Source organism: Berghia stephanieae, chromosome 6, assembly GCF_034508935.2.
Source record: "Berghia stephanieae isolate SIO BIC M18660-M18661 chromosome 6, UCSD_Bste_1.3, whole genome shotgun sequence".
Lineage (NCBI taxonomy): Eukaryota > Metazoa > Mollusca > Gastropoda > Nudibranchia > Aeolidiidae > Berghia > Berghia stephanieae.
The window spans coordinates 56,356,159-56,380,548 of NC_088365.1; the positions used below are offsets into that span (position 1 = coordinate 56,356,159).

The following is a 24,390-nucleotide window of genomic DNA, read 5'->3' on the forward strand; positions in this document are numbered from 1 at the left end:
AATTCAAATAATAGAATTGCATTAATGCGTATGTTCAACAGCAAAATGCGTACATGCAGACTATTAATAAAAAATGAGTAAGAATACACATTTTTTACATAAGATTGGCAGCACTACATACTAATAATGTTTCTGAGGACCACATTTCCTAAATAGCACCTGCACATTGGGCTCTTAATGCCTGTTGCATCTTAATACATTGAATTTGTACTTCAGCTGCAATAGCAAAAATATTTCCTGGAAAATGTTTACAGTGAAAGTAATAAGTAAGAATCTGTAATCAAATATCTGTTCTAGTATTTCAAATACAATCCATTTGTGACATTGTTTAATTCAGGAGATTTTTGATACCTTACTGTCATCGTTTCCTTTTTGAACCAATTATGTTAGAAATTAAACTCATTTTACCCCATATTTAAATTGTATTTGCTAAATCAAATATTTTAGTTGTTAAAAGTGGAATTCCATTGTTTTGTCCTTGAGTGTCATTCCAGAACTGTTTTCTTTGAACCATTTCATAATAATTGGTTGTTGTAAGTTGCACTTTGATGACTCACTTTCTTATTAACAAAATGTCAATAATAATTAAATAAAAATTCAGACTTGTTTTTATCGCAATTTATTTCATCTTTGTTCTAATTTAATTACAAAAATGGGTAGGAATATCACACGAAATCACATTAACTATGCATCATTATTTACAGATTACAGTTTGCCTGCACAAACAAGCTTCTGTAAAATAAAAAAACCGTCTATACGCAGCATTCAGCAATTCAAATGTGATTTCAAGGAAAACTTTTAACAACAAATTCAATCGATGCGAATAATAACAATAATTTCAAAGTAGAAGGAAAAAAAGTCTAGTCATGAATCAATCCCTCACCTTAGCTAAAAGTTGTGCCTCTGTGTCTGGATTAATCGGTTCCTGAGCTTGTAATATTTCCAGTTTGACACTGGACTGAGTAGTGGGAAGGGTCAATGTATGTTGTCTTCTAGCTGGGATCAGACAATGTTGTGGAAGGATTACATTTAGGTCTGGAGAGTTCACCTGTAGGAAAATATATAATTTGTTGGAATGTGTGTTTCTTTTTTTTAACCTTTAATTGGATCCAGCCCACTTAACTTATATTGGCCTTCAGAATTATATTCTTTATAAACATTTCAGAAACTGACTCAAAATGGTTGAACAGTTCAACATAAAATGACTGTTTGTGTAAAGTCCAAAGATTAAGATCTGAAGAAGTGTGTAAGAAACAGTACCAGACAAAAGAAAGAAAAATACATTTTTTAAAAAGCATCCCAAAATATTAGTCTTCCTCGACTGGGGATCGAACCTCAGACCTCATGATTACCGGTCAGATGTGGTACCCTTACCCCAAAGAGTTTCAAATGTTCAAAAATGTCAATTTTCCAAGATTAAAAAGAAAAACAAATTTTTCAGGTAGTTATGAACAATTTCACAAAGAAGGGATATAGACAAATACAGAATTGATTTCCCTATTATTTCATATACCTACCCTGATACATATAGCTTTAGACAACGACTTAAATGCATTGGACATCTCCTCTGTTAGCTTTACTTTTTCATCATCATCTCCTTCCAGCAAAGCAGCCTGAAAAAAAAAAAATTGACTGACATCAACTGAATTCCTTCATACTGCTGGTCACTACCTGTATCAATCAAAATTACTATAAAGAAAGGGGGGGGGGGGGGGGGGGGGCACGCATTTCCTACAATAAAATTAATAAACATTTATCAAAATAGGTTCAAAGGGGTTACAATTGTAGACAATAAAATCTGCAGCAACCAAGTCTAAATAAAAGATCCACACCTTTTATTTCCTATGAGTCATTACTTTATAATGCTCAAAATGAAATGCAACATTGTAAAATTTAAAAACAAATTCATGTACCCTTCCCACTGCCTCCCCAAATTCTTTCTAAATTTAGATGAATACTGGTAATATAAATTGCACCTGATGTACTTATAGAAAATGAAATAAAAATAGATTTAGTTCACAACTTGTATAGGGTCTTACACTGACAAGGAACCCGCAGGGAACAGCTGGAGAAGGGTATTGATGGAGGATCTAAAAACTGAAGGCTTAACATGGAGAGAAGCTGACAAGATGGCACAAAGCTGGACAAGATGGAGGGGGAGTTGTCAATGGCCTTGAGTGAAGGGCCTAACTAAGTTGCACAATACATCATCATCATCCATCGTGGCTTGCGCTCTTGAGCACGTTGCCGGTCAACTGTCTCCACGAATCACGATCCTCTGCGGTGCGCATGAAATCTGTGATATTTTTAGAGTCACATTTGGCCATTCTAAGGTTATTTAGATAAGTCATTCTTTGTCTTCCTCTAGCTCTCTTTCCTTCGATCATCCCAGATATTACCAACTTTTCTATTCCGTCTCTTCTCCACACATGTTCCAGAAACCGTAACTGCCTCTTTCTGATGTTATCGATCAATATTCTTCCCTTTCTCACCTTCTCCAACACTTCCTCAATACATAACACAGTATTACTTAGCCATACATACCTCTTTGGCAGCGCCTATAGCAATAATTTCATCCTCTGGCATAGAGTTGAGTAGTGAGGAGGATGGAAGGAAGTCTGTCATTACTTTCTTAACTACAGGAGATTTAGCCCCTCCTCCACATAATATCACCTAATGAGATGAAAAATGAGCAGATTCTTTTTAACCAGTTAACTGCTGTACTCCAGAAAGACATGTATTAAAAAATTTGGCCAGAAAACTCCTTCTAATATTGATTTCAAACCTGGGACTTGAAGGAAGACTTCGCAAGGTTGTGGATTTGAGAGTTTTTGCCAAGATTAGGATCACTTAAATTGATCGATATCTGAAAGATGAGTTTTCTGGCCAAATTATTAAACACATGTCTTTCTACAGTGAGACAGTTATCTGGTTAAATATGAATTTTTTTTTTTTTAAATATCGACTTCAATCCAATATCATTCTTAACAGTTTATGAAAAAAAAAGTATTTTGGTGACGATCATTTACATCATTCTTTGCTCGGCTGTGTGGTCAAGTAGTATGACACTTGGCTCTAGATCCTCTCTGGGTGGCTCTAGACCCTCTGTGGGTGGCACAAAGTTGAATCATTGAAAAAGGCTAGTTACTCACATTCTCTCACTGTAGTGAGCTTTAAAATGAGTATCTGGCCTAAATCAGCATTGTCTCTATTGATAAATTTTTTTTTTTGTTTTGAAAAAGCACCTTACATGATTATATCTCGCCCTAAATATTAAATGTTGCTGACGGCTGGGAGCAAACTTAGTGGATATTGCCCTATATCAAAGCTTGAGATTATTTGTGAAGTTTTGTTAATTATTTACAGAAACCGGGATAAACTCCTGCTCCATGGACCTAAAGGTTCTGACTAATTGCTGTTTTCAATGAGGTCTATGAAATTTCTGGAATAAATATCATCATAAAATCATGGTAAAGAAATCTATGACTAAATGACAACTCTTTTTAACTCTCTCTTTACCAGCCATTTTCAGGATTTTCCCCAAACTTCACACCCAACGCAAAAATATATATCTTTTATCACTCAAACACAATAGCAGTAAGTTCCAGTGATAAATAATTTATTTAGCAAAACATGCTCTTCAACACATTGTTCATTTTCTTTAAATTTTATGATGTAAAAGAGATATTTGAATAAGAAAAAATGTTGGTTGTATCGTAACGAATGTGATGATTTTCCTATGGTTGGTAAGGAGAGGGTTAAAAAAACCCCCATTAAATTACCTTTGAAATGTCTTCCTTAGAACATCCAGCACTGGTAAGAGCTTGCTGTACTAACTGTGTACACTGGGCCATAAGAGGCATACATAGACTCTCAAACCTTGCCCTGGTGATGACGGGAACAATAAATGTGACTATTTGAAAAAAAAAAAAAGAAAAGAAAACCGAAACACCACCCCCACACAAATAAAAAGGAAACAAACCTGCCTTTATCTTTATAAAATAAATAAAAACAACCAAATCTTAAGACCTTTCTAATTGCTTTTGAGCTATATTGAGAACTTGATTGTATTAAAATTTGTCATTTTTTAATTATTTTTTTTCAGATTCATCATTACAGCAGCATTCAGTCTTCGTCAGTCAGTTAATTTACAAATATGTATATACATAAATACGTTTTTGTATATGAAAGAAAGAACAAATCATTTCAGATGATGTATTTGAGTATTCACAGGGAAAAAATATTTTAAAAGTGAATAAAATAAAATTTAAAAAACAAAAATACAAAAACAAAAACCAGTTGTACGGTACAGAAAAAAAAAATATTTCAAAAAATTCTCAAAGTTTTAATAAAATAAGAGTACAGGTACTATGAACATGTCTTGAAAAAAAAATCAAATTTCTAAAACTTGCGTCAGTATGGTCAAGAGAATACACCCTTTACCTGGATACATTGTAAGAGAAATCCAATCCATCAAACAAGGACTCCACACTACATTGGGCATTGGACATCGAGCTGAGAGAGTGTTTGCAGCGCTCAGCAGCTAATTTCAATTTACTCATGGATCTCTTGCTCTCCTTTACGTCACAACGAAATTGCCTGAAAGCAGAAATTTTTGGATTGGTTAAATAACCATTGAAAACTCAGTATAAATAAAAATGAAAAAAAAAAAACATTCTTACAAAATAATCTTCAAATAATTCAACTAAATTCTTCTAAGTTAAATGAGCGTCTTTTAACAATAGGTAATGGCAATTGCAAAACTGATGAATTATGAAAAAAGAAATTTGTTTAAAACAAAATAAGTAGTAAATCTTTTTTGTTTTGAGAGTAATTTTGTATTAATGCATTACAACATTAGAGAACTTTATAAAAGAGAATTCATAGGGAACAAAAGTGTGATGTCAAAAACTGGTTCCAATCTAACTGGAAGTGTAAAACCACTCTTCCAGAGTCCTGAATACATACCTTGAGTAAACAGTCTTCTAGGTTCAGAGTGATAAGATCTCATTTTCTAGTCTAAATATATGCTGATCGTCAATAAAGATCATCCATCCTCGTTATCTTATGTCCCGCCCCGTAATCCTTAGAATCTGCCTATAAATCCTGCTACTAAAATAGTACACAAATGGTCAACAAAAGGAGATCAGCAAACCGACTGGTACTCGCACTTCAATCTACAAGTCAGAGGCAGATGCAATCCATGAAGCTGTTAAGCAAATCCTCTCAGAAAATGAAAAACCAAGACACATAGTGATTTTAACAGATGCTAAGAAAATTCTGGAGGATATAATGATGTCCTTTGCGGATGATATAGACGCCTTGGTGGAAGACCTCATGAAGCTAAGCAAGTTTACCAACATTGTACTGCAGTGGATTCCAGGACACTGTGGGATACTTGGAAATCAGATCGCTGACCAACTGGCAAAGGCAGGCAGTCGCATGCAGCAACCCTCCCCAACGTACTCAACAGGAGAAATTAACAAAATGGCCAAATTTATCCAGTCTCAGAGATGGAGAGAGAAGCACCCAGAATACAACATGAATGACCCAATCAAGGTGCTCGACAGAAAGGAACAGGTCATCATCTTCAGACTGAGAACTGGACACAACCAGTTAAAGGAACATATGTGGAGGATGTCCAGAGCAGGTGCCTCTGGACAATGTGACTGCGGACTTGAAAATGAAAATGGACATTATGTCCTAATGGAATGTCCAAGGTACAACCAGTTGAGAAGGAACTTCTGGCCTGACCCAACCCCATACTCAAAGAAGCTGTATGGCAGTGAGGACGACCTCAGGACCACTGTGGGCTTCATTCACCAGACCGGACTGACCATGTGACGTGACGGGAACGAAGAAGAAGAAGATACCTTGAGTAAACAGTCTTCTAGGTTCAGAGTGATAAGATCTCATTTTCTAGTCTAAATATATGCTGATCGTCAATAAAGATCATCCATCCTCGTTATCTTATGTCCCGCCCCGTAATCCTTAGAATCTGCCTATAAATCCTGCTACTAAAATAGTTATGTCACCTTATGATTCAATATGTAAACCTATTCATTATAAGTATTCTGAAGGACTGGTTACATACACACTTCCAAGGAATTTTGGAACTGGAAACCTTATGATTCAATATGTAAACCTATTCATTATAAGTATTCTGAAGGACTGGTTACATACACACTTCCAAGGAATTTTGGAACTGGAAAAAGTAGAAGGTGTGACGTTACGACTTTTGTTCCCTATTGTAGCGCCAGGTCATTAACATCCTAATAATAAAACAGACCTGTTAAATTCTGATGCTAGTAATCCCTGCAAGACCTCCGTCAACTTGTCTCCTCCAAACTGATTGTCCGACGCCTTGGCCAGGATGCAATACATACCATGCTGGACGCTGACCAGAGTGGCATCATGTGAGGTGCCTCCAAATCGATATACCAGAGTCTTGCTGAATAAAGATGAATAAGTAATAGTTATTAGTTTGGCATTTACAAAAATTGGTAGACGCATTCATACGGACATCTGATATATATAATGTATTTCTTTAAGATTTATTTTAATATCCACACTAATGCTTATAAATGATTGAAATACAAAGTTACATAATATGATAACATAGGCCTAAACGCAATTATATCAACAAAGAAATTTTGCCAAAATTTCAATAGTGCTAGGCAACCAGTATTCAAATTGAATGCTTGTAGATTAAAAGCCAAGCAGAATTATTGGGATTTCAACTCATTTATAAAAGTCATGTCCTATATATTAGCCCTAATACAATCGAATAAGAAGAGTTGTACAACCTTTTGAATAGGTAAACTAATATACAGTGCAACACGCATTAGATGACGTGAAAAATTTACAAAAGCAATGAAGATCATGATTTGGAAATTCTGTCCTTGTTGAACCCGTGAAGTTGTTGAATGCATGTTCGACGAACACAAGCCAAATGCGCTGTGAGAGTGCTATCATTAACTATCTATAAGTCTACAGAAATCAGCTTCACTTTGACTTGAACCTCTAAATCCTAGGGAAGGAATTCATGATGGTGTAAATTTTAGCATTCAGACTATAATAAAAATAACTTACAACTCTTGTTCGGACTCATCAAATTGCCCAACATCAAAGGCTAACATCGCAGAAGATGGCTCGTTAATCATGCGTAAAACCTTGAAACCTGCTTTAGTGGCAGCCTCACTGTAAAAAATGCAAGATATACAATTAAAAAAAAAACTGAGAACAGAGTATCATATAATTAAAAAAAAACAAAAAAACAAGGTCAAATCGAATCATATCACCAAAGAAAAAAAAATCATATTTAACAAAACTAAAAACCTTAAAAACGATTCACCAAACTTTCTAGAAGATTTCAAAACATGACATGTACATTTTGATTGGTTAAATCACCTATGTTATCTAAGTGAATTAAGAAATTAAAATTATCAGGAAAAAAAAAACCAAAAATAAACAAGATGCCTGTGGAGGGACTTGAAACCAGGTTACAGTACAATGCCTTATTCAACTCAACTCCTTGTAATTGAGTCTTACTTTTGAAAGAAAAATATCTACAAAGTAAAAAAAAAAATAACAACAGGAGTTATGGGAAAAATAATTTAAAATAGTAAACATGAGCACTGTAAGATAAAGATCTGAACAAGTGTGTATGAAAGTATGTATTACCGGCCAGATGTGCTATCATTAATGGTATCATGTCTGACCGATAATCAGAAGGTATGAGGTTTGATCCCCAGTCGAAGTAGACTGATTTTTTGGGATGGTAATTCTTTCTTGCTTTGTCTGGCACCTTTCATACACACTTGTTCAGATCTTTATCTTACATCGGTGCCTGCTCCCTAGTTTCTTAATTTAATGAGCACTGTGCATAGCTGACCTCAAAATATCCCGTTGTTTTTGGGTAAAATCTGAAGGGACAGCCAAAACAGCATCTGTTGTTCCACCACCACCAGTGTTACTTTGGGCAGTTTCTGAAGGTTTGAAAAATAATTTACATTATGTTACAGCATGTGTTTGAACAAATGTCACTTGAGCTTATGTCAATCTTAAAAAGTTTCTAAACCCCTGACAAATGGGCTTAACTTCTTGTGGTCACAATATACAATCTAACAAATATTTTTGATTCCTCTTTTTAAAAATAGATTCAAATCTAATTTGTTTTTAAGTTTTTAAGGGTAGTAAAAGTAAAAGTTAAAGTAAGACAAAAGGAAATTAGTTCAAATAGGGAACAGATGTAAATTCCAAGAACTTACGGTCAGAGATATTAGTTTGAGATCACCTAAAAGTTTCATCCAGACACAAACACAGGATCCCACCAAGAGCAATACATTCCAAGTTCACAAACCATTACATATATGTTTTAAAATATTTACAATGTATAACAGAACGATGATTTACAAGGAAAATAATATCGTCTCCCAAAACAAACATGATACATTTGAATGTTTCTCTCTCAGACAAGGACTCTGAAAAGGGCCCGGACAAGTAATCCCATTCCAAGACAAAGATAGAAAGCAGCTCAGAAAACATATATAGGGGGAATAGAAGACACAGCAAGTGACCTCCTGCTCACCAGTGGAAGTCCATCCAGCAAATCTAATTTATTTATTCATCTAAATTATGAAAAGCAATAATAGGACGAGGCAACTGTTTAGCTGTTGCTCAAATTTTTATCATTCAACTACTTGTAGCTACTTATATTCATTAAACTGAAATATTTGGTGTGCATTGGTTTGAATTTAGAACTAAACCAAATCACACACAACATTGTCACTGTTTATTTTCCAGTTTGTAGACCTGCCTACTTGAAAATGTAAACATTCGTAGTTTTTAGCAGATAAAAATAGTAGTTGCTATAGTTTACTTTATAGATCAACAATACACCCTCACATTGATTAAATAACACTTCAAAATCCTTAAATTATGCACTCTGGCATCAAGTTTTATTTTCAATAAGTTTCAACGACTTATAGATGCTCTGAAATTAAAGCCAAAATTTCGTAGTTCTACGAATTTTTCGTAGCAGTAGGCTGGTCTGAGTTAGGTATATGAAAGAATTACTTTTAGTGTCATAGTATACTATAACTATATGGCTTGACAATAGAATTTTGAAAAATAAAAAAGTAGTTGCTGAAACTGAAAGAATTATTCCCATTTTCAAATCAGAGCACTTACCCAACATTTTATTATAAATAAGTTCCAATATTTTACTGGGAGTGTATTGTACTTTCTTTCCTTGGTACTCCACATTAAATATAAGCGATCCTTTCTGGTCGCCCACCACCTGTTCAAGAGAAAATCAACAAAAAATATTAGTCAGTTTGGTGCCTTATTAAAATGTATTTTGGTATATAGTATGGAAAGAGTACACAGGATAAATAGGCTCAATATGTGATGTTTGTTTAATTTTTTACTGTAATCAGCATAATTTTATACAAATTGTTCAAAATAAGAGATCTCTTCAAAACAGAAATTAAAATATGTATATATATAGAAACAGAAAAAAGCAGACAAGTATTGAATTTTTAAAAAAATAAAAAGATGGTTAATAAAGACCGCTTATAACACTTATTTGTGTATTAGTATTAGGTATTTAATCATTTGAAACAGCGATATGTTCCCAAAATTGTCAAATTAATGATGAATATTGGTCATTTAAATTTTAAAAATGTTACTGATGCAAGAAGGTTACAAAGAGCATTTAAAGGTTTTTAAATCCCATTAGCTTTTAAACTATATGATATTATTATTATACAAATATCCATGGCAACAATGGTGTCTGTGGGTTCTTACCACTACCACTACCACCCTTAGTCCATCTCCCAACCATTGTGTCTAAGGTCATTATTCACTCAGATAAATTTGTGTTTAAACCACCTTTTTATACTATTTCTAACATTTTTGTGTTAAACTCGATAAAATCAAACTTTTGTCCAAATGCAATCAGTAAAATTTTATAGCAAGAGAGAGAGAGAGAGAGAGAGAGAGAGAGAGAGAGAGAGAGAGAGAGAGAGAGAGAGAGAGAGAGGAGAGAGAGAGAGAGAGGAGAGAGAGGAGAGAGAGAGAGAGAGGAGAGAGAGAGAGAGGAGAGAGAGAGAGAGAGAGAGAGAGAGAGAGAGAGAGAGAGGAGAGAGAGAGAGAGGAGAGAGAGAGAGAGAGAGAGAGAGAGGAGAGGAGAGAGAGAGAGGAGAGAGGAGAGAGAGAGAGAAGGAGAGAGAGAGAGAGAGAGAGAGAGAGGAGAGAGAGAGAGAGAGAGAGAGAGAGAGAGAGAGAGAGAGAGAGAGAGAGAGAGAGAGGAGAGAGAGAGAGAGAGAGAGAGAGAGAGAGAGAGAGAGAGGAGAGAGAGAGAGAGAGGAGAGAGAGGAGAGAGAGAGGAGAGAGAGAGAGAGGAGAGAGAGAGAGAGAGGAGAGAGAGAGGAGAGAGGAGAGAGGAGAGAGAGGAGAGAGAGAGAGAGAGAGAGGAGAGGAGAGAGAGAGGAGAGAGAGAGAGAGAGAGAGAGAGAGAGAAGAGAGAGGAGAGAGAGAGAAGAGAGAGAGAGAGAGAGAGAGGAGAGAGAGAGGAGGAGAGGAGAGAGAGAGAGAGAGGAGAGAGGAGAGAGAGAGAGAGAGAGAGAGAGAGGAAGGAGAGGAGAGAGAGAGAGAGAGAGAGAGAGAGAGAGAGAGAGAGAGAGAGAGAGAGAGAGAGAGAGAAAGAATTGCAACTTCACCAATTTAACTCCTTCTAATACTTACATCGACTTGGTGGTTTTGAATGTATTCTTTTACAGGTGCATCTTCACCCTCACTGCCAACAATATGCTTGACATGGGCTATTGTATTGGCTGCATTACGGATGGCTCCTTGCTTTGCACCTGCACCTACAGCCTATTGTAAATAACACCATTAAAACGCAAGAATAAAAGATTTAAAATAAAGAGCATCATAATATTAAAAAATTTCTCAGCTAAATAAGCTTAGGAGAACAAGCAATTCAGAATGAGAACAAAGAGATTTTAATTTCTTTCACAATTACCCATCCATCTATCAAAATAAAATAAACCCACACTATTTAAGGACAATAACAGCAATACCACAATATCCCTTCACCATCAGATCTTTAAAAGCAACTCTCAATATCATAATTCATTTGCAGATTTGTTGTTAGACTGGAAAGGAATTGAAAGCAAATTTCAAAGCTAAAACTTCCCTTTTTTATCTTTTAAAAAATGCAGCTCCTCTCTTAATGTATCATAAAGTGATACAGTTTATGGTTTGGAAGGTAGAGTTCAATTCCTTCATTACACTCTGTAACCTTGAGCAAGTCACCTCACCCTCGCTCAAAGCCACTATTCACAAAGGTCACAAAAAGTAATATCCCTATCTTATGATTTGTTTGTGTTCTAAAATGAAGGTGCAACCATATACTCAGGTGTATATCAATTCAAAGAGATACAATAACATTAAGTGAAACTTACGATTTCGTGATCTGTGAAAGCTACCACAGTTGGTGTGACTCGGTCCCCTAAATCATTTGCTATGACTTCAGTTTTGCCATCCTGTTGGTAAGAAAGGAAGTGAAATGCAAAAATTAAATACAAAATGTCATGTAAATGTAGCTTCAATGGGAAAATCGAGAAATAAAACATATCCACTTTGTACTATATAGCACACTCTTAAGACATTTTTGTATTGACCTATTTCACTCTGAAATTTTCTAACTTAGAGAAAATTTTGGGTCACCTAGACTTCATAATTTGAGTTCAACTGTTATAAGTATGATATTTTATGCGTGATATCCAGTCTCTAGCCACAGCCTTCCAGCCAGTACATGCCAGATATTGCACTAGTAGATACTTAAATGTCTGTATGATGAATCTCACTTCTCCCATTCACCTGTGTGACTGCTAGTTATCGATTATCGTTATGAGCTGCAGGGGAAAACTATGGCTTGATTAAATTCAGATATCTCTGGTGTTTATATATAATTAGATAAATTACAGTTCTTTATTAGCTTTATTTACCAGTAATTTTTTGGTACCGAGAAATCCCGGTGCCGCCTGGACCTACATTTTAGCTTGGACTGTCGTGGTCAGCGTTGTCCATTGGCTCAAAACCTAGTAAAGTCAGTGATTTAGAGGAATCACCTTTTGGGGCCAAGAACCAGATTGATTCCATAGTAATTTTGGGTGTTTTAAAGACATAAAAAAAATTGATTGACTCTGCTTCTGTATAACCTAAAGATGAAACCTTTGTGCGGCTATGTGGTCTAGTGGTATGACACTCACTTTCGGATCGGAAGGTCCTGGGTTCGAGCCTCGCTTAGCACAAAGTTGAGTCTTTGGAGAAGTCTCTTTACTCACATTCTCTCACTGTACTCAGGTGTAAAATGAGTACCTGGCCGTTAACAGCGTTGTCTCTGTCCAAAAAAATTGTAACATCACCAAACAGGCGTCATGTCCAGTCCTAAATGTTAGTTGTTGCTGTTGGCCAGGGACCCGATTTTTTATTATTTTTTTTTAGAGAAAAAATTCTATCGGTTTTATAAACAGGACAATATGTCGCATCATTGTAAAATAGAGTTTATTGTCATTTGAAAACTGAATTTTCATTTAAGCCCTACTCTTTGCATGACACGACACCGTGGCCCTAAGTGACATTTCACTCAAAGTAGCAATGCCAATCACATGGAAATCCCTGGGCCTTGACTCGGGTCCCGAAGTGGCGTGAATTCAAGGCAAAATATGGGATTTTGTGTATGGTATGCGATTTTTAAAAATTCACCATGAGGTTGTTTATCAATGAATTTGAATGGAAGTTGGCAGTCAGTGAGTAATGAGGTCATTATAAATTATGTCAAACGGCCTGCAAAGTGAAATATTTCTAAAACTATCAAGATGGGAGACTTTGCCATTACTAAGGTTATATATATGAACATTTCTTCTATTTATGTTTCTCTTTACAGGCCATCTAATAAATGACACCTTTGAAACTGCACGACTATTTTAAATTTATGAATGGATTTTCAAAAGTCAAAAAGATTTTTACTCTGTGGAGATAGGGCTTTGATTTATGGGTAGTGTTTCCCACAAAAATAGAGAGGGAAAAAAACTCAGTTTCAGAGTCATCATTGCTACTCAATAGTAAAGTTGTAAAATCAACTTGATTTTCATTATCGCTTAGACTAGATCATTGTACTTGTCCTTATAATACTACTTGAGACGTATAATAGTACCTTTAAACTAGCAACCAATTTGCCTAAGTGACCAGTAACAGTGTGTTAGTAGTTAGTGTTATCTGCCCACTTTTGTCACCTGTGTAAAGTTTGTTTTTATATAGAGAGGTGGGCCTTTGGCCTACCAACCTCCGCTGCACGTCCAACTCGCCTTGAGCATGCATTCACGTAAAATATAAAGATTTTTTTTAAAAACCTACCTCTGTTTCAAAAACTAGCATCTTTCACCTTTCTAAGAAACATTTTGATTTTTCAGAACTTTAGTTCGTTAAAAAATACCGGCCAATCTGACCCGTTGAGTCGAATGAAAACGAAATTTTGTTGTTTACACGGTTCAAAGGAAATGCCGTAAATAAGCTTTCATGGACTTCCTGTGTTGTTTTTACAGTGTCACGTGACCGTTTTGAGAAATTTGTCGTCTGCTACAAATAATTAGACCGGTAGGGGTAGATATTTTCGTTGGAGCAGAGAAAAAGTGAGTATATTTCTTGGACTTGTCGAGAGGCCTAGGGTCCACCAGCAGTCAAGTTTATTGAATAAAAGAAAAAAAGGCCTTTTTACTGCACTAATGCACCAAATTGCATACCTATCTATGGACACTTTGTTCCGTATCTTTTTCCCAATAAACTTTTTTAAAAACCTGGGGCCAGGGTTGCTAGTTTGGCCTCCTGGTGGCCAAATTTGAGAAATTTGGCCTTTTCCCAAGCCATTTGGCCTCCCAAAATTTGGTTTGGCCACTTGGCCTCCTGTAACCAACTTTTTGGCTTCCTCTGACTTTCCCCGTTATATCGTTTTACTCTGGTACCGGTAAAACTTATTTTATTTGGCAATCTAAATATCTAAATGCAACACGTGCTAACGCCACATATTGCATTTGCTAATGCTTCTATATATACGAATTTTCCTTATCCTATCTAAATTGTTCAACAAATCTAAAGAGTTTTCGCGAGGCTAAGGTGGGTTTGGTGGTATTTGGGCTCCTGCCGAGGAATCTGGCTTCTTGCTATAGCTAGTTTGGTCTCTTACTCAAAAATGATCTGGCAACCCTGCCTGGCTAGGCGGAACCTTGATAACAGAAACGGGGCCCACACGATTTCGCGAGGAATTAATCATGAAAACAATTAGGATATAATTTCAACACAACTTTTGAAATTCATCAAGGATTGTCCATTGGGAGTGAGTATTTTCCGCCGGGCGGAAAATAACCCTTTTTTCTTATTCTCCGCCGGGATTATCCTTGGGTCTTGTGACCCCCGGTCGTGTCAAAGGTCACATCTGGTCGACCGTGGCGCCAACCGCGAAGCCATGATTGTTTTGTTCGATTGTCAATGATTGTGACTCTTGATTTCCAAGCACTTTTTAATCTTATCAGCAATTGCAAAAATGCAGTTAACCAATTGCAGACTGAGACTGATACCATTTTTATTCGTCAGGATTCTGTAGAGGTAAGAATTTGACTTTTCTTCTTTTTGTTTTTTTTGTTTTTGTTTTTAAACAAGGCTCGGACTCAGGACAGTGAAGTGTATATCGAGCAATGCCGATGGCGATATCAGTATGAGTATGAGGAGATAGATGAATGAATGAGAATGTAATTGTATTGTAATAACAACACGCCTTGCCGACTGTCACGTGTGCCATGTGTTCTACATTCCAATGTGATCTTTATGGATTAATCCTTCGTTGATTTTACTTCTAATACTGTGTAAGTGTAACTGTGTGCATTGTAATTGTAACTGTAACAACTGGGCAGTTTTCAGCAGCAGTGGAAGCGGTGACACAATTTTTAGAACTTTGGAATGAAATTGAGATGCCTCATGATGATGGTAATGACAATGATATAAGATACTGTAATGAAAAACGATATCATTTTAACCATTACTTTTTTAACAAATGTATTTATTTATTTATTATTATTATTATTATTATTATTATTATTATTATTATTATTATTATTATTATTATTATTATTATTATTATTATTAACTTAAACAATGACATTGGTATGTGCCATTTTCACTGCAGTGAATTTAATTTTTTTTTTTTTTTTTTCATTGACAGCTAACATGAAAGAGTCCAGTTGACGGTACTGGTGTCCTGATAATCAAGAAAGATAGCTGGCTCAAGATGTGTTGTGGCAATCTTATTAATCAGCAAACCATCATCTGTGCCAGCAGAGCAGAGTATCTGCATGCATTTTTTGAAACTGGTTAGTAATGTTTTGAAATCTTCATTAGATTACATCTTTATTGCAGAGATGCCAACCAGTACAGGTTTCCCGTGTTCTGTACTGTTTTTCTTCCGAAGTACGGGCACACGGTTTTATCATGAAAAATATGGGATTTGGTTGAAGTGAAAAATCCACGAAATTATGATCACAACATGAAAAGTGTTTTCATGCAGAAGAGCTTTCATTATCGTACTGAATTTTGCAAATCTTGCCCAGCCTATGCTATTAATATAATGCTGAAACATATAACTATAAGTAATTCACTGCCCTTTTTCGAGTACGAGTTAACGAAGTCCGATTCGACCTTTTCGGGTTGATATCGATTTCTGCACGGCGCAGTAAATACAGGTTTTTGTCCTAAAATACAGGTTTTTGGTCTTGAAAATATGGGTTTTCAAAAGGCTAGGTTGGCATCTCTGTTATTGGTGATCAATACAGTACGCTCGAGCATGGGAATTTCGAACAAGTCGGGACCATGCCTGTTTGTTCGAGATTTCCGTGTTTTTTAGTTTTCCAATTTGAGTATTTTACACAGGATTTGAGGGAGGTAAATGTGGGTGGTCTTGATAAAATTCATGTTATAATTATAATGATAACTCCCCATTATTATGAACTCTGTAGAGAGTCGATAGTAGACTGCAATTTCCTTTTCTCTGTCAGTTCAACACAATCAATTTAGTGGGGGAAAAAAATTCAACAGATCGCAAGGGAGTGTCCACTATATGAACGAAATAAAGGGATTAAAACTGGGAATTATACCAAGTTTGAGATTTCCGTGATTTCGAGATTTGCATGCTCGAGTATAAATGCTTGTTAATCTAAATGATAGTTTGTTGTCAAGAGTTTTGTCCTGTATGGTAAAGCCAATGAAATTTCAACTGTGTTGGTGATGGTGAGAATGATGGCCATTTAAAAAAAATTGTATGTCTTTGACAAATTCAATTTATGACAATGATTTTGATTGTATAGACCTTTCCAAAAATTGCTAACGAAATGCCTCTTTTCTATTTCCATTTTTCAAACCAGAGCAAGATCAACCGTCTTTGTGGAACATCAGACAAAGTGGTTGCAAACAAGTGGTGTTGAATTTTCCTGTATTGAGCCGAAAGAAAAAAAATTTTCTGGGAGTTTGCGAAAGCAAATTGCGTTTGATTGGAGCTAAATCTAATTTCGCCATTTACCTGGGGTTTTTTTTGGTCTCAAATAGATTTGATTTTGTAGTGCAAATTGATTAGATACTTATCTCACAAGCAGCATTTTAAAAAATAAAAACATGAGGGTAGTGCGTCATATCATATTAGTTTTTTTGATTACAGTGATGAATTCGTAAGATATAAATCATATTTGACCACAATAATGTTAAAATTTTTCAGCATTTATTTTCTTAGGGAATGGGTTAGCGAATCATTTATACATTTTTTAGACAGATCAATCTACACAATTTTCGTGTTTTCTTGTCCTATGATAGTCATTATTTTGAAAATTTTATGGATCAGCTTATGTCAAATAAGTGTTTTCTCAAATTTCCGTTTTGTGTCATTTTCTGATTTTCTAAGAACCATATATGTCATTTTCCTTTAGATTATTTTCAAATTTATTCAGAATCTTTTTTATGATGTGTTTTGCATCATGATGGAAACATTTTGGGGTAAATTAAAATTTAGAATTTTTTTAATTTTAAAAATTAATTTTTTTTCCTGTCGATCCGCACCACAATTTCAGCTGAAATTAAAAAATATTGTACAGCATTTCTTTCTAGACCATTTTTTTTTCAGAAATTGATCAATTTACAAAATTTGACTAATCTCTTGTTCCATATTGATTATACTTTGAAATTTTGATGGACGTTGTCTGCAAAATTAGCTTGTTTATCAAATTAATAAAGACATTTTGTTTTTTTCTCAAAATATCATTTTCGATTTTCTGACATTCATAGCTGGATTGTTTCCCATCAGATTGTATACCAAATTTGGTCAGAATCTTTCGTGTGATGGGTATTGCATCATGATGGATTTGGTTTTGGGCTAAACTAAAATTTAGTAGTTTTATTAGTTTTATGAATTTTTAAATTGGATTTTTTCTTGTCGTTCCATGCCAAATTTTCAATCGTAATCGAAAAACAATTCTTTAAATATATTTTTCAAGACTTGCTAAGCCTTTCCATCGTGATGTAGCTCTTGTAGGGAACATTGTGTGTAAATTTGGAAGATTTCGTTGGTTTTCGGTGCATCAGTGTCGGAAATTATTTTTTTTGTGGGGTGGGTGGGGTTGGTCTCATTTTAGCCTATATTGTCTGTGTCATTGAAGACATTTAAATATATTGAGCTTTTTATATAGCGCAATATCCACTAAATGTGCTCAAAGTGCTTTACAAGGGGGCCCTGGTCAACAGCAACGCTTGTTATGCGATATTACAATTTTTTTGGACAAAGACAATACTGTTAACAGCCGGGTACTCCTTTTACACCTGAGTATGTTGAGAGAATGTGAGTAAAGAGCCTTTTCCAAGGACTCAACTATGCGCCGAGCGAGGTTCGAACCCAGGACCTTCCGATCCAAAAGCGTCTGTCATACCATAAGACCACATAGCCACACATTTGTTTTTAGCTTTTTTCTTTTTTTTGTGTGTGTATTTGTGTTAATCATCAAATTAGACCTCCTACCACCTGAAATAACAGGGGATACCAATATTGGCACTGCGATAAAAAATGGATTTTTGACTACAGGTTCTCCTTTAAGGTGAAATATTTCCTAGCTCAGATGAGGGTTTGTTTTAAGCGGACTGTAGTGCGTTCCAACGTGAGATAATTTTTTTTTTTCATAATAAAATGTATTCACTGCCAGTTGTGACATACAGGTTGACTGCTTAGTTCTGATCTCCAGTGCTATTACATACTTGAGTACCTATCATCAGGCCTATTACACACTGAGTCCCTACCACCAGCGCTATTAGTCATTGAGTCCTTACCACCAGTCCTGTGAGTCACTGGGTTCATACCACTACTGTTAGCCACTGAGTCCCTACCTCTAGCCCTATTGGCTACTGAGTCCTCACCACCAGCCCTATTGGCCTTTGAGTCCATACCAATACCACTCGCACTGATTCCTTACCACCGTCCGTTAGCACTGATCCATCACAGCCCTGTACCTACATGAGATACAGTCCTGTTAGCCACTGAATCCATACCACTAGCCCTGTACTGTTAGCTCACCATAGAGAATACAGGACTCCTAGTCTGTGTTAGCCACTAAGTCCTACCACTAGCCCTGTTAGTGTAAGCCACTGAGTCCTACCTCTAGCCCTGTTAGCCACTGAGTCCTCCACTGACGTGCTAGCCACTGAGTCCATACACACAGCCCAGCCCTATTAGTCACTGAGTCCCTACACCAGCCCTATATCTGACATGGCGGTTTTTTGCAAAAAACAAAATCCCAAATTTTGCAAGCTAAAAAAACCAGCAAAATTTGCAAAAATTAATGAAAAAAATTGCGAAATTTTTGGCAAAAGACAAGGAGTATTTGTTTTTACATAAAACCCGACTTGTGTCTGTATTATTGCAACCTTGTGATGATATAAGAATCTTTAATCAATTGCAAAACATATTCCATCTATAGAGCAAATTTAAATTAGCCTATAAATTTAAACAATCATTTCTTAAATCGATCAGCCTAATTACTATTATGTACATATTATCTCTCTATTACCAAATATCTATAAACACAATATGAAGGTAGAGGAAGGGTGGCTGAGACGACACAATATGGACATGAGAAAGCGAAGAGAGAGAATGCAAGAATACTTTGTGAATTGATTTTTTACAATTGTGTTATAATTAGACACAAGTTGTAATGAATTCTATTAACAAATTCAGAACAATCAAACAAAAACAAAATTAAAAAGAAGAAAAATTTTAAAAAGACGCTTATAAAACTTATAAAGTCGTCAAATGTACTATCATGCTACAGCTAAAAAGTACACAAATATTTACACTACACCCATTTGCTCCATCCCTTTCCCTTTCGATCATCTTCTCATCTATGGCCACCATGTGTCTTGTGCTACTTTTTACATTTGACGCCAGTGTGTCTAGACTAACGTCATAAATAAGGGAGTGTCGCCAAAATTCATGCAACTGGGCAGAGGTGTCAAAAATGATAGAAGGCATAGAAAATGTTTGACATGACAAAAACGGAACATTTATGAAGAAATCCTAAAATCCCAGATTGTCATCACTGGTCCCCACTAAATATTTTAAAATTTATTTATTTTATTTTAATTTTTTTTTTTTTTTTTTTGTGCAAAACATTGCAAAGTTTGCGGCCGCAATGCAAATCAGGGATTTTTTTTGCCATTTTTTTTTTTTTTTTGCGGCCAGCCACGCGGCCACAAGCGATGCAAAAAAAACTGCCATGACAGTATTAGTCACTGCGACTGGTCCCCACCACAGGTATTGTCCACTGGGCCCCTACAGCCAGCCCTATTAGCCACTGGATCCTTATCATCAGCTCTATTAGCCAATGAGTCCCTACTAGAGGATATTCTAACTGTTCTATTATATTTGGGTTTATTTACAGGTACTATATTAAGTTAAGCCTGTTTCTGTATTGTTGATCAATAAAGAATATTGAATTGCAACAAATACTTTGTTATTTACCTACCACCAGCTCTATTAGCCACTGAGTCCTTACCACCAGCTCTATTGTCCACTGAGTCCTTACCACCAGCCTATTGTCCACTGAGTCCCTACTACCAGCTCTATTAGCGACTGAGTCCCTACCACCAGCCCTATTGTCCACTGAGTCCCTACTACCAGCTCTATTAGCCACTGAGTCCCTACCACCAGCCCTATTGTCCACTGAGTCCCTACTATCAGCTCTATTAGCCACTGAGTCCCTACCACCAGCCATATTGTCCACTGAGTCCCTACTACCAGCTCTATTAGCCACTGAGTCCCTACCACCAGCCCTATTGTCCACTGAGTCCCTACCACCAGCCATATTGTCCACTGAGTCCCTACTACCAGCTCTATTAGCCACTGAGTCCCTACCACCAGCCCTATTGTCCACTGAGTCTTACTACCAGCTCTATTAGCGACTGAGTCCTTACCACCAGCCCTATTAGCCACTGAGTCCCTGTTACCAGCTCTATTGTCCACTGAGTCCCTACCACCAGCCCTATTGTCCACTGAGTCCCTACTACCAGCTCTATTGGCGACTGAGTCCTTACCACCAGCCCTATTAGCCACTGAGTCCCTGTTACCAGCTCTATTGTCCACTGAGTCCCTACCACCAGCCCTATTGTCCACTGAGTCCCTACTACCAGCTCTATTAGCGACTGAGTCCTTACCACCAGCCCTATTACTATTAGCCACTGAGTCCCTGTTACCAGCTCTATTGTCCACCGAGTCCTAACCACCAGCCCTATTGTCCACTGAGTCCCTACTACCAGCTCCATTAGCGACTGAGTCCCTACCACCAGCCATATTGTCCACTGAGTCCCTACTACCAGCTCTATTAGCGACTGAGTCCCTACCACCAGCCCTATTGTCCACTGAGTCCCTACTACCAGCTCTATTAGCCACTGAGTCCTTACCACCAGCCCTATTAGCCACTGAGTCCCTGTTACCAGCTCTATTGTCCACTGAGACCTTACCATCAGCTCTATCAGTATTAGCCAATGAGTCTCTACTACCACCAGTTCTATTAGCCACCATCCTATCAATAATATTAGCCACTGAGTCCCTACCGCCTGCTCTATTACTAAAGGCCACTGCATCCTTACCATGATGGGGAGGGGGGGGGGGTATTTGACACACAGTAGAGTACCCTATGAGGCCCTACCACCAGCGCTATAGACACATAGTGGTTATTTGTTCCCATCACAGTACAGACGATGTGTAACCTTTAACGTGTCGTGAACGGATTTCCCAATCTCGTTCACGATGTGTAAAATAAAGGAAAAAGTTCAGAAAAAGTCTCCACCGAAGTGGGCGTTCTCCATATATGTAGAGGACATATATGGGCTTTTAAAAATGCTCTAAAAGCACATCGGGAATCGTCCCGGTACAGTCTAATTCTAAAACATAGTATGGCGGATCGGATCTGTCAGATACAAACGATAGGCAAAATAGTAGATCTAGAATTAGGCTTGGTGTCGAAGAGAAAAAAATGAAGGGTGTCACAAGCTTTTATAGGATAGACACGATGGCGTCACGTTTACGCGGGAGACAGTGAACAAACACAACATGAAGATTACTCACAACAGCCTGATCGAGACACGACAGTCATACCATAAAAAAAACACTAACAACAACAACAACATAAACTTATCACAATAATCAGTGACATAAAATTTTCCCCACAAACGTTTGTAGTCTGATTGAGCAACACTAGTGAGAACTAATCACACAACTAGCAGTGAGAAAGAGCAGAGTTAAGTCAACTCCCTTCATTCTCCAAATTATTTTAGTCCGGCAAGCTTGAACTTGAAGTGTGTCTCAAATCTATTGGTTAATTCCCCACTGATTCTCTACCGTCTACCGCCGCCGCTATCACCCACTGATTTCCTACCGTCTACCGCCACCGCTATCACCAACTGATTCCCTAATAATAACGAGGGAGGGGGGGGGGGTGAAATAACGACCAGATTATTTACACTACACCACGAAGGTCAGATTATGGGAGTCCGCTAAGTCTCAAAGATCAACTTGAAAAACCCGGCGGAAAATAAGCAAATTTGTTATTCTCCGCCCGGCGGAAAATAAAAAGGACTATTTTCCGCCCGGCGGAGAATAATGACAGCCTTGTCCATTACCGAATGTTTTTTGATAGAAAACAAATGCATCTTCAAATCTAAACTGCTTTTGACGGTAAGCGGTAAGTTTTTATTTATTTTTCTGTCCAAACGAATGATTTGTCCTGGTTATAAGAAGCTAAGTATTGGTAACACCGGCTCAGCTCTCTATACTGAACTGTTTATTAGTCATTTTGTCTTTGACTTTGTTACTTACTCTGTGAACAGCCAGACAAGCTGAGCAAGCCCCAAGATGAAGACCAAAAGCAACCATGGTTTCTTTATTTATCTCATACACTTGACTCGCACTTACGCTGCCAACACACGGTTGACCTCTCAGACTCGGGGCCCAAAGAATCCGGTTAGTAGATCCACAACACTTGCGACAGCGAATTTACAGTGACAGAGAGACTTGGGAGTCTCAGTCTTCAATATTTCAAAATCTCTAATATCCTGAGTGTTCAAAATTCAAGTGTCGTATTCATTAATTTAAAATCCAAACGTTCACAAATACATTATTTCCCGAAAAACTGAAACACACCCAAGAAGCAATGTGTGTCGGTAGTCGGTTCATTAATGTTGCGCGTTTCGTTTCTAGTAGCCTACTTTTTGCGTTTCTGTTCAAAAAGTCCATATTGTGGGTAGTCGTGTATAATTCAATTTGACAGTTCCAATCCCGGATATCTCGCTTTTTGGCCTGATTTCAAAACAATTACATTATAACAAATTCAATTAGAGTCGATAGATGCGCTTGTAAGTAATAATGAAGGATTGATTGGAATTAAATACATAATAAAAAGGGTACTTAATACCAAATTATGGTAAAGCTATTATAATCATTTGGAGCATATATTTCAGGAGACCAGAGTCTTTTCAACGTGTATTAACTGCTGAAACTGTTTAAACAACTAGCCCAAAATATTTGAAATTATCAGGGATGGGCACTAGTTGATTTAAGGTTTATCGACCCAACTATTGCAATATCAATCGTAATTAGACACAGATTTCCGGCCAAAGGACATACTGGCTGGGAAATAAGAACAAAAAGCATACAGGCGGAACAGGTATTCAAGCATAAACAAAGCCAACAAAGAGCCCCCACCCCCATGCCCCTACCACGCTGTTTTGCATGCTCTGGTCATCTGTTACATCTCAAACAAAGGACACAAAGAAATAATGTTACCCACGTGTGTGTGTTTGTAGAAAATTCCTTTATTACATGTGTGCATCTGTACGTGGGCTCTTGGTGTGTATATGCGTGTGTTAGACGAAAACTAGGCTAATGTGTGTAGCAATAAGGTGTAAAGCCTTGCTCCCTCTCATTCCACCACCCAATTATTCGTAATAGAAAGATGACTGTTGCAGGTTTCATAAATTCTTACTAAGTTTGCTCTCTCTCAATAAATATCTTATTTCCCTTTAAGAAAATGTAAAGGTTGTACCATAAATTATTGCTATTAGCTCAAAAAAGTATATTTTCTGGGATGGGTGTAAATATTGAAAAACTGCTAGGCGAGCTGCCATTGTTTCAACTGATCAGCTGTAGCAACTAGGCACTGTCCAGTGTAGCTTCCGGAATGCAAGGCCGCGTCACTTGAGTTAACGCTCCGTGGCACATTAAAGAAATAAAAATTCACGTTGAGTCTGGCATCTGAAATCTTTGTAATTTCGTTGTACCATTAATTTATTTCTCTATGAAAATAATCATTAGTTTATGCTTTTAAAAATCAAATAGTTCAATTATTCCTTTTAGTCGTATCTATGTAGTTTTAAGTGCCTTTATCACCTATTAGCACAAAATTGCCGTTAAATATGAACATCAGAATTCTGATGCCATATGGAAACACAAGCCTTTCTTATATTCTTTTCCTTGTGATTTATTGGCTTTTTTTTTCAAAGTCTAACGTCTTAGATGCCCGATCTAAAATTAATTTTTGCGTCTCTTACATGCTCGTTGAATTTCTTTTTTTGTTGTTGTTGGTAACATTCAATAATCTTAATCTGCTAAAAGAATTTGATCAAATAAATAGCCACGTAATTAACGTCCCGTTGCCTCTTAATGCTTGATCTAACTAATTGTAGAATGAAACATATTAAAATGATGAATAAAGATTTAACAACATGCCCGTTGATGGTGAAAAA

At 36.7% G+C, this 24,390-nt stretch overlaps 1 protein-coding gene across 1 annotated transcript in view; it reads right to left on the minus strand.

Annotated features, from left to right (window-relative positions):
• Positions 1-23,146, minus strand: part of LOC144975307 (heat shock 70 kDa protein 14-like) — a 25,219-nt gene extending 2,073 nt beyond the window's left edge. The window contains exons 1-12 of the mRNA XM_078919265.1: positions 22,466-23,146; positions 11,472-11,552; positions 10,750-10,881; positions 9,193-9,301; positions 7,895-7,988; positions 7,093-7,200; positions 6,290-6,451; positions 4,444-4,599; positions 3,783-3,885; positions 2,545-2,673; positions 1,518-1,613; positions 884-1,048 (exon numbers count right to left, since the gene is read on the minus strand). Of these exons, the coding sequence (XP_078775391.1) occupies positions 884-1,048; positions 1,518-1,613; positions 2,545-2,673; positions 3,783-3,885; positions 4,444-4,599; positions 6,290-6,451; positions 7,093-7,200; positions 7,895-7,988; positions 9,193-9,301; positions 10,750-10,881; positions 11,472-11,552; positions 22,466-22,522 (1,392 nt within the window). The 5' untranslated portion in view covers positions 22,523-23,146. The remainder of the gene's footprint in view (positions 1-883; positions 1,049-1,517; positions 1,614-2,544; positions 2,674-3,782; positions 3,886-4,443; positions 4,600-6,289; positions 6,452-7,092; positions 7,201-7,894; positions 7,989-9,192; positions 9,302-10,749; positions 10,882-11,471; positions 11,553-22,465) is intronic.
• Between the last annotated feature and the right edge of the window lie 1,244 nt (positions 23,147-24,390).